General features: G+C 36.5%; 3 protein-coding genes across 3 annotated transcripts in view; 1 reads left to right on the top strand and 2 right to left on the bottom strand.

Annotated features, from left to right (window-relative positions):
- ppp1r14ab (protein phosphatase 1, regulatory (inhibitor) subunit 14Ab) overlaps positions 1 to 4651 on the bottom strand; it is a 19799-nt gene extending 15148 nt beyond the window's left edge. Inside the window, exon 1 of the mRNA XM_056263323.1 lies at positions 4349 to 4651. Coding sequence (XP_056119298.1) covers positions 4349 to 4579 — 231 coding nt within the window. The 5' untranslated portion in view covers positions 4580 to 4651. The remainder of the gene's footprint in view (positions 1 to 4348) is intronic.
- Positions 1 to 18794, bottom strand: part of tpst1 (tyrosylprotein sulfotransferase 1) — a 361312-nt gene that overhangs the window by 8838 nt on the left and 333680 nt on the right. The gene's annotated exons all lie outside the window — the stretch shown is intronic.
- On the top strand, positions 6291 to 16121 carry spint2 (serine peptidase inhibitor, Kunitz type, 2). Its single transcript, XM_056263330.1, has 9 exons — positions 6291 to 6837; positions 8017 to 8187; positions 11733 to 11801; positions 12352 to 12399; positions 12530 to 12685; positions 12773 to 12850; positions 14423 to 14584; positions 14671 to 14718; positions 15901 to 16121. Exons 1-9 carry the CDS (start codon positions 6447 to 6449, stop codon positions 16077 to 16079), a joined length of 1302 nt encoding a protein of 433 aa, XP_056119305.1. The 5' UTR covers positions 6291 to 6446; the 3' UTR covers positions 16080 to 16121.

Below are 18794 nucleotides of genomic sequence, written 5' to 3' on the forward strand. Positions count from 1 at the left end.
CATAATATAAGTGTTCTCAGTGGCTGGACAACTCAAGTTCAACCACACATACAAAGAGAATAAACTTATAGTCATAAACTTATAGAATTATAATGTTGATAATTCAAGAGTATCCTAATGTTTGCTACACAAATGTGCAGGTGAAGTGACACACTAAGATGCCTTATACTGTGGTTTGGTATAGTTTTATTGGAATTATTGGTTTTATTTCCTTATAGGTGCTGAAAAAGGACCTTTTTTTTTTTTTTACTATAACAAACAATTAAATTTTAAGTTTTTTATATTTAAAAAAAATGTATTATTAAAACGACAAGTGATCAAAAGCTCAATTTTACAATGTTAAAAATAATTTAGTAACACTACAATAAGGATCCATTAACAATGAGCAAGACATTTGCATTTATCAATCTCTGTTAATGTTAGTTAATAAATTACAACTGTTCATTGTTCATGTTAGCTCAGGTGCAATCAATAATATTAAAACTTTTGATATTAATACTGAAATGAACATACATCAAGATCAATATTAGAAGTATTTTCCGTTGTTAATTCATGTTAACTAATGTAGTTAACCAATTTTAACAAATGAAACCTTATTGTAAAATGTGACCAATGATTTTTGAAGAAAATACCTTTTCAGTCTACTTCAAAATTTAATTTGATGTACTACTTGCAATTGAAATTTACCTAAAATTTACTAGCAATTTCCGAATGAAACATTGTTTCAAAGGAAATCCTACACCATATTTCAGTGTCCAATTTAAAGTTGACAGTTCAAAAGCAGCTAGACCTTGTGTAAAAAATAAGGAATTTATGTGACAAAAAAGTATTTAGAGATTAAATACTATTTTAATTAGTAGCAGACATATTTGGAAATATATTATACAGGTTGTAAAATAGTGCAGAAAACCACTTGTTATTGATGTTGAAACTAAATGTGTTAGAACACCCCTTGGTCTCCCCTACAACATTTCATAATCACCTTTATCGTGGCAGGACGCCAAGTGACAGAGCCTAAGTAAATCTCTGCTCACATCTACCATCACAAAGCCCAGTGACTGTGAATGTTTACCATTTTCCAGACAGCTGTTGGCATGGACAAGTAGCCTGATGTAACTATGCGAGCTACATCAACAATCAGCTGAGTCAAATTATTAAAACCCATTTAGAGATGCAAATTTCATGTCAAAGTGTGAGGTTCTTACTTTTATGGTCTTAAAGGGGTGGAATAACAAGATGTAAAATAAGTCTCTGATGTCCCCAGAGTGTATATGTGAAGTTTTAGCTCAAAATACCCCACGCATCATTTTTTATGGCATTTTCAAATTGTCCCTTTTTGAGGGTGAGCAAAAACTTGTCGTTTTCTGTGTCTCTTTAAATGCAAATAAGCTGCTGCTCCCGGCACAGAGGGCGGAGCTTCAACAGCTTGTGTGTTAGCACTAGCAGCTCCGGTTACCTCAGGCAGACATTAGGGGTGGGAGAAAAAATCGATCCATCGATGCATCGCGATTCTCTCTCCAACGATTCTGGATCGATTCTGAGAATCCCAGAATCGATTCTGAGCTTAGTTTTTAACCAGATGTGCGATGACGTTGAGTTTGCTTTAGAAACACCCGTATTCTGCTTGCTTACAATTCCTCACACACATACACCACTCGAACCTTCCGTAAAATAATCTTTCATAAAGTTCGGAAAGGTTGAAGCGAATTACAAGGACATTCACAGGCTTCATTGCACAGGATACGCTGTGAGAGACGCGCACTTTCTTTGATGTTACACTTGAAGTGTGTGTGCTGTCTCGCCCGTCGGTATTTTCCTTACAAATGCTCTACGAAGTCATCATTTATGTGGTTTGGAATGCAGTGGACTTATATATTTAAAATTTGAACCTCACGCTGCTTTCAATTTCGAATGCTGACGCGCGCTTTGTTTGTGTCGTGAGACTGCTCGTGCATGCGGCCGTGCGGATACGTGTAGTGGTTTAATGTAGGCTACTTGTGCAAAATTAACGTAAACACAGCCAGTTATGTCTTAAGGGATTAAACGGACAGGACACAGCGCATTACTTCTTTTATTTCAAAAGAGATGTGTGCGTGAATGCAGCTTAATAGATCTCCCGCAGTCTATGATGTCATAGTAAAAAACAACAGTAAAGATGAAGAAAAATCACTCACAGTTCTTGAATGGAAAACGTTCAGATAATCTATAGGCTACTGAAAGCACTTTTTGTTTGTTGTTTGTTATATTTTTCTATGCTCCTCTTTATTATTTGTTATATTAGTTATATTAGTTTAAAATTCTTAACATACAACTGTTTTAATAAAAAAATAATAATTTGTAATTATTTTTTAAAAAGTACTTAATTAGGCCTACTTAAGTAAACTAATGAATTAATGAGGGGGGGAAAGGTAGATAAAGAATCGTTCTGGAATCGGATCGTGACTCCCAGAATCGGAATCGGATCGGATCGTGAGGTAACCAAAGATTCCCACCCCTAGCAGACATGCACTAAAATGTCAGAAACTGTTCTGCCTTTTATGTTCAAACCGAAGTCGGACAATGATGGAGAGACTCAAGAAGAAGTGACAACATGTATAATGTAATGAATGGTTTCTGAATGGTTAGTTGATAAATGTATGTAGCTGATGTGGAGTTAATTATCTTCAAGTCATTGATTACCATATTCTTTCATGATAATCTATAAATCGCTAGTGTGGGAACTGTTGTAAGATGCCTACAGAGTGACATGCTATTGCATTTGTTTTACGTACTGTATGTATTTGAAAAGACGGATGCGACAGCTTGAACAGACTCACAAATGTGCTCTACTACAACAACTCATCCTCTTCTCATGGACTCATGGACCCCTTTGTTGCTTGCGTGTTCCCGGGGGCAGGATTTATGTAAATTTTAGGGTTTGTGATGTCACTAACCCGGGAGGAAGCTCGTGTCGTCCCTACCAGCCGTTTGTTAGTCCTTAAAAAGCGATTTCTGGAAAAGAAAATATCTCCCTTTTCTTTGAACTTTGAGCGTCGTAACTTTGCCGATGTTGTTTATGCTCAAACCGCAACATTACACACTAACTAAAGTTAGAAAAGTGAAATCATAATCAACCACCCCTTTAAATAAGGGATTGTCGGTAACAATTTGTTCAGTTTGGGATTATATCTTTGTGTTCAAGGTCATGACACTACAAGTTGTTTATTAGGGGCCATTTACACAACACGTTTTCAACTAAAAACTGACAACTTTTTATGCGTTTTGGCTGTTCATTTACACGACAATTGCGTTTTGGGGGCCTGAAAGTGGTTTCAAGGTGCACATTTTTGAAAATGATACCGTTATCTTCTCTGTGTAAAATACAAAAATGGGAATTTGTGAAAACGGTGACATAATGCACATATTTAGTTCATAGGCGCGTAGTGTTTCTTTACAAAGTGACATCATCTGCCTGGCATGCAACAAAACAAAACAAAATATATAACATTGCCTAGTGGTTTTTGGATATTTTACTGCAAACATCCTACATATTGTACCTTTAATGTACCCTTAGAAAAATAATTTAATGGTGATATTTCTATGGGAACTATTAATTCTAAACATTTTTTGTGAAGAGGAGCTATGATAGAAAGATGACTGAGATTATATTTTGCCCTCAAAAAATCTATCTATCTATAGTAGTTGACTGGGGACACAGTATCCTCATGGAGAAAAAAGATGAAAATAAAATAAAATTAATTGGGTTTGTTGAGGAAAAATTACTACAATAACACATAGTAAAAGTTGGCATCAGATTGTCATTGTTTACACATATATTCATGAGGGACACAAAAGGCAGTCGTTTAGTGGTATGAACCAAGGAAAGGTTCACGCCCTTCATGAATAAACGTGCGGCATAATCATTGATGAGCACATCAAAAGGTAGCCTACTCAACTCTACCAAACGATATTTCGAAACGTACTTGCGGAATTGAACATTCTTTATCACATTTTATCATCCGACAATTTACATTCCATTCTGCATTCAAATGGTGTGACACCTGCTTCAGAACTGAGACACGTAGCCCTGCTAGTATGTCCACATTTCCACGTGGATAGTGATGCTTTTAAATCTACCACCCACTTATAGAAAACTTTCATTATAAAAATATTATTGCATTTTACCAATAAATGACTACACCAATATGACTGAGAACCGAACAGATTTATCAGCAACGCCTTTTGCTGCTGGCAGCTCATTAAATATTCACAGAAATTATTTGAAAATCTTTAGACTTAATTTGTCTTTCATTCATTATATATTTTATTTTAATTGTATATCATTAATCTTTGTTCCAAGAGGACTCACCCTTCCCAAATACAGCTCGTCAAGTCCACAATCTATCCACTTTTCCACATCCAGACGCTTCTGGAGTTCCTTTCTGTTATATTTGACGGTGACTCGTGCTTGCCTCTTCTGCACGCTCAGTCCAGCATCCCGGCTGGTACCTCGGCTCGGTGAGTGGATCTTATTGTTATAACGCTTCCCCACCCGATTCGCAGCCATCTCCAGAGTGACCCTCTGGATGGACACTTGCATTCAAATAATTGATCAAGAGTCTGGCGGAGTAGGTGCGCTCCTCCGACACCTCCAGAGCGCGCTGGGCCGCAGGGTCCTAGCGCTGCGAGATCACTGTATATACTCTCGCTCTCGGGGTCTGGAGACCACAGAGGCCCGCAAGGAGGTGCTACAGTGTTAGGGTTAGGGGACGTAGTGTGTGTGTGAAACCAACCAACAAACAAAAAGTTTATATTTATGTCGTTAATTTATTTTTCACAAACATCTGTTTATGATTTCATTGATGGCTATTGATGCATGCTATTTTATTGATATAATGGCTTCAAAATGTATAATTTTCCTGAAAAATAGGCTATTTGCATAAATAAAAGAGAAAACATATTTGCATTTGTTTGAGAAAATTGCCATTTATTTTAATTTCTCTTCATTTTGACAAGTAGGCTACATAGCCTAGTTTGACAGTCATATCAAGATACTTTTTCTGTTAATGTCATGTATTTTTATATAATAATCAATAATTTCACTGATTTTCTTAGCAACTATTTTTTAAAGAAGCAAATCTAAAATGCATACATTAATTAAAAAAAGTGAATTATCTATCTATGATGATATTATGGCTATTCTTGGAAGCTCAATTTTTTTAAGAAGCAACTCTAAAATACATACTTTTTTTTGTTACCCCAACCCCAGTTAATGTGTCTTTTCTTTGATAATGTGAACTAACTGACATTTAGTAAGGCGTAGCATGCAATACACATTTACCTACACTTTCAGTACAGACGGTTCCCACACACACGTTGTTGTTATTTTCTATCATGGTGGTGGCTATTTTCCACTGACGCCCAATGTTTTTATAATGACCTAGTGATATTTTCTATCTCCTACCTAAACCTAACTCACACAAACCATCTTTAAGCTGTTTCATTGAAGTGATTGTTGCTGGTCATGTCGTGGGAAAAGTCTTTCCCTCTTTGCAAAAATCACTCGATGCAGTTCCAGATGCCAAATCTTAGACTTTATTGGTGGAGACAACAAAGCTGATTCCTGCAGAACATCTAACTCTCTCATTCAAAACTTCTCATTCTTATACATTCGCTCAATCAATGAGCATTCATTGGCTTATCTTTAATTTTATTAACCCATCCTCCTTCGTCCGGTTTAATCAATTCCTTATCTTCTTTGGCTTCTTTTTAATAGTGGTGTGCCACCAGTTGGTCTATTTAAAAAAAAGAAACATTTAGCAACTTATTTTCATTATGCAGGTGCATGCTCTTGGCAAGTTCATCTTAACTGAGACATATGCTACTTCACTCATATAATTGTGCAGACTATAGTCTACAAACATATCTTAAACGTCTAACAAAAATATAGCCTAGTCACAATACAGTTGATTTTCCGGTTTTTGCTTGAGGAGACATGGTTTCCACAATGTAAGCAAAACCAGGCACACACACACACACACACACACACACACACACACACACACACACACACACACACACACACACACACACACACACACACACACACACACACACACACACAATGTTAATTGACATCGTTATTAAGAATATATTCCAATCCATCATCAATAATACATTAATTTGAGGAAATGATTTGAGTTTAGCTCAGCGGTTCTGTGACTTCTGTGGCGCTGTATCATGTGAAAGTCAAATAGTGACGTCACTTAAGAGGAAGTTGTTGTTGGTTGGTTGGTTGCATTATTTGTTTGGAGACGGACACCTGCTGCGTACGTAGCCTATACACAAGCGAAACAGTTAAAGAATCGAGTTTGGTTTAATAGGTGGTGATTATAGAGCTTGTTTAACTTTATTCGAGTCGCAGTCATAAACGAGAACAGCTAGGACAGGTAGACAGGAAGTGAAGAATGGCTCAGGTGCGTTTCACAGCCTCCATCGTTGGTTTTCTCTGTTGTCTGTCTATTCTAAACGCGTGTGAGTGGGACCCAGACACGGACGTCGAGCAGGGTCTAGATTTTAGCTCATTTGATAACGGCGCGGCTTACCTGGCTTACCTGCCGGACATCTCGGACAAAGAGCAGTGCCAGAATGCTTGCTGTGAGAGTGAAGACTGCCAGATCGCTCTGATCGGGACTCCTGCGGACGGCAGTCCAGAATGCCGCCTGGTCAGCTGTTTGAAAGACGGCAAAGACGTGTGTGTTTTGACCCAGAGCACACAGTTCAAGGTGTACCGCAAGATCCGGGATACCGCTGATCAAAAACTCCAAAGCGAGGCTGATGTTCGCTCTGTAAACACAGGTAATAGGCCTATTACCAGGAAAAATAAAATGGTCTTAAAAACCAAAATTAAAGATAAAATGCCATAATTAATATAGGCTGTTATTTGAGCTATTATTAGCCTACTATACATTAATATGTGACTTCTAACTATGTTTTTTTTAGCGTAAACTATGTAAAAATTATCATACGTTAATTGTAATTGCATGTAAATTAGGGAAAGTTTTAGAATAGGCCTACTGGTTAAATTGGTTTCATAATGTTTTGTAAAATATTTATTTTCAAAAACAGAGTAGGCTAATGAATGCACGTTAATGTAGCAAAACTTATTTTCAAAACTTTTCAAAGATTTTTTTTTTTTAAAACTTTTTTAAACTTAAAATGTGCCTTTTCATAAATAGGTAAAAATGTCAATTTTTTTTTTTTTTTTACCCATTAACCTACACAGTTGTTTTTTGTTTTGTTATTTTGCCAAATGACAACACAATGGGTTTCTCCATGATGGTTACATCATACCGAAAAGTTTTTCAAATATTTATAATATTAATTATAAAACACAATTTCTTTACTGCTTTTTAAAGACTTAGCAATAAAAGTTTATGCCAACTTCTTATGCCAATTTAGTGTGTTGTTATTAGTTCATGCAGTAACTTGTTTGGCTATAGGCTATATGTTACCTTATGTAATGTACAATAAAAGGGAAGGCAAAGGAAAAGTTTAGCATTTCATGGAATATACATGAGGATAAGTAATATTATAATGTCTATTCATGGAGAAATTGTTAATATTTATCTATGATCATGTTCATAATTAAGTTTGAAATAAACCTAACCCCAAGAAGAACAAAGGAAATGCTGTTTAGAAGCCCTTCCCTTTTTCCAAGTAGTGTTGCAGCATTGTTGTCCAGTGGCCTGCACCTGACCAACTCGTACTTCAGGTTTTATAACCCAGTACTGTAAACTAAAGTCTTTAATAGCGTAAGGGATGGTAAAGACACACAGACATCGCAATACCTGAAAGACATATTCATTTTGGTAACACAGTAGCTATATGTTGCAACAAGTGACAAAGTGTGGTCAGAGGTCTGCAATAATATAATGGCCAAATGCAGTTGAAATCTGAGAAGTACATTTCCTACAGTTAGGACATTCAGTACATGTTCACTCTTTTGAGACTTTTCCTTTTCTTCTGTCTTATTAGATCTCTGCCATCTCCCAAGTGCAGTGGGAAAATGCCGCGCTGCTTTCCCACGATTCTATTATGATGTCACCAATCAGACCTGCAAGCAGTTTATCTATGGCGGCTGTGATGGCAATGATAATAACTTTAATACCCAGGAGGAATGTGAGGCATCCTGTAGTGGGGTGACAGGTAAATATCAGCCAATATTTTTTTTACGTGTTACATTTTCAGTGTTATGCAAACCTTTATTTTGTAAAAGGTTTATTGATGATGATGATGATGATACGATGATAATACATTTGATTTATATTGCGCTTTTCTCCAACCCAAAGCGCTACACAAAACAATATACAGTACCAATATATAAAAAAGAGACGAGAAGAAAAAAAATTAAACATTACAAAAGTTAATGATAGTACACTTCAGAAACAATAAGCATTTTTAAAATGATAGGTCTTTAGAGACTTCTTAAAACAGTCCAGTGTTGGGGAATTTTTAATCACCAGAGGAAGTTTATTCCACAACCGTGGAGCTGTAACAGAGAAAGAGCGACCAGCCATCGACTTCAATTTAAATGTGGGCTGCTAAAGAGTAGAAGAGTTGGAAGAGCGGAGAGAACGAATTGGAGTGTACGGAGCAACTAGATTACAGAGATATGCCGGCGCTATCCCATGAATGGCTTTATATGTTAAAATCAAGATTTTAAACTCAATACGTGCCGGTACTGGAAGCCAATGGAGTTAATAAAGAACAGGGGAAATATGCTGCCGAACAGTTGTGTGTGTCAATACACGTGCAGCCGAGTTTTGAATATACTGTAATTTCTTAATATACTTATCAGGGAGAACCGAGTAAAGTGCATTACAATAATTTAGTCTCGATGTTATAAATGCATGGATAAGCCTTTCCGCATCTGGCAGAGATAAAGAAGCCCCTATTGCCCCTAATGTCTCTTTATCATTTATAATCCCAAACCTAATTGTGATGATGGATATACTTTCAGATATTGGCCTTGTGCAACTCTCTCACCTCTGTTATAATCTTTTTTTTATAGCTTCACATACACTACTGTTACGGTTTATTTAATCTTTGTGGACAAAAGTCTCTCATGCTCACCACGGCTGCATTTATTGGACCAAAACTAGAGGAAAAACAGTAATATTGTGAAATATTACAATTTAAATTGCTGTTTTCTATTTGATTTAAAATGTAATTTATTAATGTGATGGCAAGTTAGCCATTCCTCAGTCTTCAGTGTCACATGATCCTTTAGAAATCATTCTAATATGTTAATATTAATAGGAAACATTTCTTATTTTTATATGTTGAAAACAGTTGTGGTCCTGCTTCATATTTTTGTGGAAACATGATAAAGTTTTTTTTTTTTTGGATCAATTTTATTGCACCTTCCCTGAATAAAAGTATTGGTTTCTTTTAAAACAAAAAAGCATTTGAATGGCAGTGTAAAAATCAATCTGTGAAGTGCCAAAACATTTATTAATTTACTTGCTATCTCCTGTTTTGGACTTCTTGCTTTATAGATAAGCTTTTGCGTCACGCCCTTCACATGGTATTCGTCATTGTTTAGGCATTAAAGCTGAGATGACTGTACTGTGTGTAATGTGTATTTAGGCTAGTGAAGTTCAGTGACAAAACAGAGGCTTTTACGATGGACAAAAAGAATCTTCTTTAAAGTGTGGTTTTATGTTGAGTAATTGTATTAAATTGGTACAATTGAAGCACACAGTTGATGCCTGTACATTATGATTTAAAGGATCCATGTAGTTGTTTAATCTCTACTTTAACCACTGGATCCATTATAAAAGGACTGGAACATTTCGGATCACTAATATTTAAGCTACCCACAGTGTGTCAGCAGTCTAGTTAGGGTGTAGTATGGGGAAAAATGCCATGCAAATCAATAAACACATCCTGGATTTGAGGACAGCTACCATTTGCATCAAGGTAATGTTTGCATTTGGCTTGCATTTGGGCCCCAAGAGGAAATGCAGATCAATTTAGTGTATTGGAAGAAAAACATTCAGTTTTATTGAGTTTTTGGAGTTTAAATCTTGACACACTGGTATGTGAGGCCCAGTTTTGTAATGCGTCCCATTACAATCAATGTAAAAGTCCCTTGGAACAGTTTTAGAGCATATCAGTCTATGATTTGACATGTCTGTGGTGACGAAAACTGAGGTTTCGACAAGGAGACCAAAATATGAGCTTTGGAAAACCATACAACTTTTATTACAGCCTTTCTCCAGTGAGAGTGGGCACAAATCAAGAACCCACATTGTAGTTTGTGGTTGGCTATGTGCTGAGTTGGTTTATGTCCTGCTATATTTTAATGGTGTTGAGTTGATTTGCATGTAGTAGTAATCTGTAGTAGAGTTCAGCCAGGTAACTTGTCATGGGGCCTGTATTATTAAGTTATTCTCAAAGCAAAGTGTATACCTTACCCTAATTTTACAGGCTGGAATCAAAACCACTTCGGTCAAAGTCAGCTTGTTTTCACATTTTGGTAAGGCACAGAACAACTTCAGTGAGTTTGAGTGGGTTTATGCTGAATCTCCTAACAAATGGACACTCTGGTTTCATCTTACTCTGGGTTGTTGAATAACCGGTTCGATGACCTCTATGCAGATTAATTACCTGTTCTCAACAAGGACATGATGACAAGCACGTTAGTTGTCACCATGTTTTTTTTTCTTTTACCTCTTCCCTCTTTTACTGGAATTGCATTTAAATGAGTGATCTATCTTCACATATTCACTAGGAAAGTGGAAAGGAAAGGCTTTTTAATGTTCTTTATGGGCTCGTTGTGCTTTGTGCTTGCTTTATCCGAGTGACCCTTTGTGATCAGTGGAATTACCACATTTTGTTGAGTTGAGATGATGTTTAAAAGGGAAAAGATGCCATCTGCTTTCAATAGAGATGCTAAGATTCTATTATTGTCATCAGGAAATAATACAAAGAATTTTATTTACAACATTCTGGGCTGTTTTGTGTTATGCAACGATATTGTGTTCGTGTTTGTATGTGTGTGGGCCTTTGTTTGTGTGAGGATGTGATGCAAATTGTGCAACTATATATTTTTTATAGAACATTCCTTACGATGAATTTCCCCCATGGAAAAGTTTAGTTTGTTACTTTGTTACTGAATTACACTACCGTTCAAACATTTGTGGTCAGTATTTTTTTTTAAAGAAAATAATTCTCTTAATCAGCAAGAATGCGTTAAATTGATCCGAAGTGACAGTAAAGACATTTATAATCTTACAAAAATATTTCTATTTCAAAGATATGCTGTTCTTCTTTACATCCTGAAAAAAAACGTATCACGGTTTCCACAAAAATATCCAGCAGCACAACTATTTTCAACATGGATGATAATAAGAAATGTTTCTTGAGCAGACAATTAACATATTCAAATGATTTCTCAAGGATCATGTGACACTGAAGAATGAAGTAATGCTGAAAATTCAGATTTTCATCACAGGAATAAATTACATTTTAAAATATTTTGAAACCGAAAAGTGTTATTTAAAATTGTAATAATATTTCACAATATCACTGTTGTTACTGTCTTTAAATTCAGTCTTGGTGAGGATAAGAGACTTTTTCCAAAAACAATACAAAATCTTACTGGCACCAAACCTTTGAATGGTAGTGTATGTCTCTTGTTCAGAAATATAGCACAGTAATTTAAATTGTCTTTCTGCTCTCTTCAGGTTCTGTTCTTACGGACTCCCATTCTATCGCTCAACGCAGCAGAATGTCCATACCTGAGAACAACAATGGTAATCAAATCCATCTTCATATCTACAGTATATCATAATCCAGATGCCCCAATGACACCAGTTCTCAGAGATATATGCGATTATGACATAGCAGTTTTTTTTTTTTTTTTTTTACAACAGAGAAACACTGATCATTTTGTAATAATAAACAATTAGCTCAAATTATATCTCAACATCTGTCCTCAACTAATAATAAATATTAAAACGCATTAATTTGTCCTTTTGTAATGAATTAAAAGAGGGTCTGGGATGTCCAGGACCCAGTAATCATTCACAAAGCAAAACAACATTTTTGCTATCCCACATTTTATTACTATAAACATTTCTTTGTTTTAGTTCCCGTCAGCTATTTACACATGCATTTACTACAAAGTGTTGTTAATTAGCACACCAATTAGTCTTGAGTACTAGTAATTTACAATTCACATTAAAACTGAGACCGTATTCACTTGAAAATGGAAACAATAGACATTTTATAGTTTCCATTTTACCAGGTATACATGTGACAAATAATACTTTGTACTTATGTATTCTGTCTCGTCCTCCTCAGATGTTGAACCCAAGGCTCTTCCAGAGATGACATCAGAGGAATTCCAAGGTATTTTATCATTTTTGTTTACAATGAGTTTACAAATAAGTTTGTAGTGGTTTTGTCCACATCTTTGAGTAGAGTACAGTTGTACACCATTGGTTCTAGCGTCTTCTTACCATCTGTCTTGCCGTATCAGACAAGTGTCTGGCTGACGCTCAGACCGGACGCTGCAGAGCCTCCATTAGACGCTATCACTACAACAATGGCACCTGTCAACCTTTCACCTATGGAGGCTGCGGTGGGAACCAGAACAATTATGAAACTGAGGAAACATGCATGACGACCTGCACAGGTACAATTGTGTGCGACTATTCATTTCCTGATCAGCCTTCATCCCTATAAATCACTATAAAATTATACCCATGTGTTTGCATCCCAGTGAGGCTCATTCCCAGCAACCAGAAGGCAGCTGTCGTTCCCTCTACTCCTATCCCTAACAGCATCCCCAGCTTTGAAGGTAAAATGGCAAAAGGGGTTCTATCAGATTATAAATCAGCTGTCCTGAATTTCTCCATTTCAAAGTTATCACTAGTGATGCAATAATGAATGTTTATAACACATTGGCTGCGGAGGAGTGAGACGTGTTTTGCGGTGGCTCTTCGGATTTGGGAATAAATTATTTTTATTAGTGCTCCTTGTGAAATGCGGTTAGACATTATAAGCAACTTAAACTCAATTGAGTCCGACTCTGACTCTGTAAAAAGAGAGATAACTGCAGTTCTGGAGCCGTTTGAGAGACTGTTACGAGCCTTGAACGGGCTGCTAATAACCAAAGTAACCAATCGGACGAGCTACAAGCGAATGTTAACAGGCGATCAAGGTTGAGAAATATTCATCTGGTGGGCTTACCTGAGGGATCCGAGGGCTCACGAGCCACCGAATTCACAGTGTAACTTCTTCAGGAGTTTTTGGGACTCGAGTCCCAAGTGTTTCACTGATGACTTCGAGAAAAGCCTGGTGCAGGATAACCTCATCGTCCACTCATTATCAAGGTGTGCAGCTTTCAAGTCCGAAACCAAATTCTGCGACTTCTTTACAATGGAAAGATTTCCATTTTCCCTGACTTCGCTCTGTCAGTGGCGAAGAAACTGGTGCTTTTGCACCAGTGAAAAAAGAACTCCACTTTTGTCAGAATGTCAAATTTGGGCTTTGTTTCCCGGCAACTTTACAGATTACCTTATCCCGAGGCGATGTGCACAGGTTTGATGATCCCAATTTGGCTTTAGACTTTGTCAGAAAAAAACATTGAGAAAGGTGTTAAATAGGCTGTTTGACTGCGAGTTATCCGACCTGACATTTTTTTCTTCAAATTTCTCTGAAATAATGAAATATGACGTGATCTCTTTCTTTCTTTTTGTCATTAATTTAATTTTTTCTCTTAAATGTTTGATGACTTTGGCAGCCTTTAGATTTTAGTGCATATGCACAATGTTCTTGTTTTAAGGATATGTCGTAATTCCTTGTACGCTGGTTCTGTGAGCTCTTAGAGCAACTATTTTGCACACATCTCATTTGGGGAGGTGCTTCAACCCGCTATGCACATGAGGTTATTTCAGATGGAAGTTTTGTTTTGCAGTCAGATGTTTTTTCAAATGAGGACTTTATCAGTTTTATTTCTCAGCAAATAGATTTTTGTATTAGTGTGAACAAAACTCCAGATGTCTCTGCTGCTGTTTTGTGGGAAAGTCTTAAAGCCTATATTAGGGGGGAAATCATGTCATGTACGAGAGAAAACTGAGATTGAAAAGTTCTCTACATTGGCAAAGCGAATACCTCAGCTTGATCATTTATATGCCACATCCCCGTTCCCAGATATATAAAGAGCGCCTGTCTTTACAATCAGAGTTTGATATTCTTTTCTTTGTTTTTGTATTTGTTGATTTTCTTTATATATATATATATATATATATAGGTACACATTGTATATACTTTATATCTACCCTTTTGTCACTGTTTTTGTGTTCAAAAGCATTAAATAAACCAGAAAAAAACATTAACTTATCATTCTTCCTCCTGTAACTCAATACAGAAGCCTGTGCTCTGCCATCTGAGTCCGGCCCATGCCGTGCAAGCTTCCCTGTGTTTTACTTTGAGGCCAGCACTCAGTCTTGTAAGCCCTTCATCTATGGAGGCTGCCAGGGAAACCTAAACCGTTATGGTAGTGAGGAAGAGTGCATGTCAGCTTGCCACGGTAAGAGTACAGAAATTCTGCTTCCTGTTGTATGTATTTGCCTTTGCTTTGCTGGTGGCTTATGTTGTTGTACTACTTTTATATAGGGAGGATGGATGAACATGGACATCTCAAACGTGACCGCTGGACTCCAGGTGAGGCATTGTTGAACACCTGAAATTACTTAAATATAAGTTCAATTTAATTATTTATATGAATTAATTATAATTTACATACACCGATTTCTGATTAAAATAAATACAAATAAGATTATTTCTATTCATCAATAATCATGAATTCATCAAATTCATGAATCAAAAATATCATGGTTTCCACAAAAATACGAAGCAGCGTAAGGAATGCATAACAAGAAATGTTTCTTGAGCAAAAAATCATATTAGAATGATTTCTGAAGGATCATGTGACACTGAAGACTAGAACAATGAAGCTGACAATTCAGGTTTGCCATCAGAGGAATAAATTACTTTTTAAAATATATTCAAATGGAAAACGGTTATTTAAAATTGTAACAATATTACTATTTTTACTGTTTATATTATTATTTTTACTGATCAAATGATAGCATTGGTACCAAAAAAAATCATACCAACCCTAAAATGTTCATATATTTACTGTAAGTACAATGTGTATTGCATGTACTGTACAGACTGATTTTATTAAATTTAATACATTTGTATATTATTTATTGTTTTTTGCCAATTTCATATTGCATATTTTACCTGCAAAATTTACAAAGTGTCTATTTACACCAGGTACCTTGTTGGCAGAGGCTATTTATACAAACTCCACCCACTATTGTCTGTTTGTGCCAGACAAAATTAACAAAGACATCCCACCCATAACAGTATTAGTGGTGTTAAGAGTAAGGCGGGTGGCGTTTGCTTTTGACGTGACCGACCCGAGTTCGAATCTGCCTTTTACCAAACTCATTCTTCTTCCTTTTCCCATCACAAATCAGCTAAGAGTAGTATTTATTGTAAATAAAAATTAAAAAAATATTCGAAAAGTGAAAATAAAGTGCCATACGTGTATGGGAATAAATGTTTAACCAGAAGGTTAGAGGTAGGTGTAGAGGAGGGCTTTAGGTCCCAATAAGGCAGCATCCATTTATGATTTTAATAAATATAATCATATACACTGAACATGTTGTTATTATTGTACACTGTTTTATAATATACTACAATATACTGAGGTGCAAATAGTATCTGCCACTCTCTGAAAACTACTTTTTGTTGCTATTTACACTTTATGTAAATGGAATCTATTGCTGTTTACACTTAGTGCCCAAAATTGAACATGTCTTGTGTCTCTTCCAGCCTTCTTCCTAGTGGCCACCCTGGCCATCATGTCTGCCCTACTTCTGGTAGGTTTGATCCTGATCGCAGTGCGCAGAAACTCCAACAGGAGGTTCATCATGTTGGATGACAAGGAGGAGTTACTGCCTACAGAGGAGCAGGTGTCTTATGAGAAGCTACCCAAAGTGGTTTCCAACTAAAGCCGGATGCCTTTCAGTGTCTGGTACAAACTTCCATCTCATCACACTCCAACATTCAGATCAATTAAAACCACAGAGAATTTAAGTTACATTAAAGTTCCAATTTGAGTACATTTTGTAAGATGTTCCAAATGATCAACAAAGAACATTATACATATCGACATGCAGGCATTATGCAAACTGCAAATTTCTCACACATGAGGAACCAGTTAAGAATAACGTGCATGTTTCATGGTTGTTTGTTTAATTGTAAAAGTGGGAGATATTGTACTATACTTTGGTGAGTTGGTTGAAATACTTCTGTTACCTTCTTTGTCATCTGTCACTTTTTATGGTTATTATACACATGAAGTAAATCAGCTTTCAGGGATATATTTATCACAACCATAATGACAAAGAATATTATTAATAATGGAGTGGTTTCCCATAAACTGTTTTGACTTCACTTACATGTACATGTTTGTATACATTTATACATAAGAATAATTCATTGATGATTTTTTTATTGGCTTATAACAACACTCATGGCACATTTTGTCTCTAGATTTCATTAGTGAGAATGATTCTATGGAAGTCAAAATATATCTGTAGCAACTTCAGACTTTTGCTGATGCTTGCTTACAACTGAATGCCTTTTAACTGACCTGTAACTGTTTAATTCATACCAGCCTATACTTTTTTTTTAAAGCATTGCTATTTTCAAATCTTCAACAATAAAGGTAAATTTAATCAGTTTTTTTTTTTTTTCTCCAAGTTTATTGTCCCACCCTCCGAGCTAAATTTCACTGCCACTCTTTAATAGCTTCTGTGTAAACACACGAACACAATTAAACCATTAGGGCAAGAGTTAACTAGATAATGAAGCTAGATTATACCCGGAAGGTCATGACAGAGGTATTTTTCATAAATGTCAAGGCCAGGATGTCACATGTGCTGTTTTTTTCGCCTGTGTGTTTTTTTATGTATATTACCTTTTCCATTTAATCTTTTTCCTGAATTGTTTAATTTTTCCTAATTGTTTTACTGTTTACTGCTAAAAATGTTGCACAAGCCTTTTTTATTATTGATAGCGTTTCATTTTTTTAATAAAAGGTGTTCTTCAATCGGTGTAAACAGCAATTTACTCTTATGACAACATTCTCTGCTATATAGCCATGTTCAATAAATTATAAGACTTTAAAATATGTAACAGAATCCGAAACGGACTTTCAAAGTTTAAATTTTAAACATATTGCTGGAGCAAAAGAGAAAACGCACACAAAAAACATCTAGCCCCCTAGTGGTCATTCACATTCACATTTGACTAACCACTAGGGGGCGATGGTGGATTTGATGTTGGCAAAGTCTAGGAATACAAAGAAGCGCAAAGTAGGCCTACTTCATTATTTTGGTCTTGTTTTAATTAATATCACATGTACGCACTCCAATAATGAAAATGTATTTTAGATACTCAAGTTAATCTTTTACTCTGAATGAAAATTAGGGAGTCAGTCACAGACATGAGCACTTCTGTGACATATAATCCCCTTAGAATCTAGTATCACAATATGTTTATCAAGTCCATTATTATTACTCTTCATGTTTGTTCATAGCAAAAACGTCAGAGTTATTGCTGTATGAGGTACGGGAAGAGTGAACCTAATTTATGATCTAACTATTTTTCATAAGAGAAATTCTCACGCACAGAGCAGCATTTGGAATGTAGTTTCTGTCTTTGTCTCAGCAAGCTGAGAGCTCTGAAATTAGGTCATAAAGACCGAGCGATTAGCTCATTTCCCAGTCATGTAAAATCACCCCCTCTGCTCACACAGAACAGGGGAAAAAAGGAAGGCAGGAGAACATGACAAAAAGTCTGCCTAACATGGCAAAGTTACTACAAAGCCTTTGTGCCGAGCGCTACAAGTTTACTACAGTAGTAGGAACAACCCAACTAGACTGGGTTCAATACAAATCACACTGAAAAAAATAAGTGAAAAGGTCTTGATGGAGGTGTTTTGGAAAACCTGAGAAAATGGGAGGAATGAGGGGGTCATGGCTCACACTTAGATCACGAAAGTGCAGTGTGGGAAACGCGCTGTGTTTACAGAGTGCCTGCAAGCCTCCCCATTCGTCTACTGCAGGGCTCCAGGATGTTGTAAGGGCCTTTTGTGTTTAAGTGTGTATCTGAGCCTTGGCCTATGTAACCCCTGCATGTTGTCAGTGCCCGTGGTCATCTGGTTTCCATCCCGCGTAAGTGTAATTGTGCTTATTTAGTGTGACACCCCTCCTTTCTCCTCCCTCCTCACCCATCACGCCAGCTGCCCGACTAACTGCTTGGATGCTCGGCATTCCATGAATGTGAGTGCGCCAAGCCTCCTAATGGACCCAAACGCACAATCTTCTTGACTCAAGTTTATTGAGAGTTTTAAAGACAGACATTTCCAAACAGACTGCAAACCACTTTACTTTTGTCTGCAAATAACTTTATTCAGCATTGTATTCTCTTCCGGTTCTGTTGTCGAGCCGCGTTCAGTAAGACGCTGCTGACGTGTGTAATCTGGTGCGCCCAATACAGTCTGAGGGAGACGCACGCTGTAAACAAAACAATCTTCGCAAACATGTCTAAGGATTTCGACACAGAGGAAGACTTGCATTTTTTTGCCCAGCCATATTTATTTGAACCCGAATACACGGACGCACCAGATACACGTCAGCAGCGTCACTGCGGACTCGTGA

The sequence above is a fragment of the Rhinichthys klamathensis genome, unplaced genomic scaffold (genome assembly GCF_029890125.1).
Source record: "Rhinichthys klamathensis goyatoka isolate OS25496 unplaced genomic scaffold, OSU_Roscu_1.1 h1tg000206l_1, whole genome shotgun sequence".
Taxonomy (NCBI): domain Eukaryota; kingdom Metazoa; phylum Chordata; class Actinopteri; order Cypriniformes; family Leuciscidae; genus Rhinichthys; species Rhinichthys klamathensis.

Bases quoted from the DNA above. Each gene is read 5' to 3' on its own strand.
- spint2 (XM_056263330.1), top strand. From the start codon at position 6,447: ATGGCTCAGGTGCGTTTCACAGCCTCCATCGTTGGTTTTCTCTGTTGT. The intron at 12,851-14,422 runs GTAAAATGGCAA...AACTCAATACAG, and splicing joins CAGCATCCCCAGCTTTGAAG to AAGCCTGTGCTCTGCCATCT. The intron at 14,585-14,670 runs GTAAGAGTACAG...ACTTTTATATAG, and splicing joins GTGCATGTCAGCTTGCCACG to GGAGGATGGATGAACATGGA.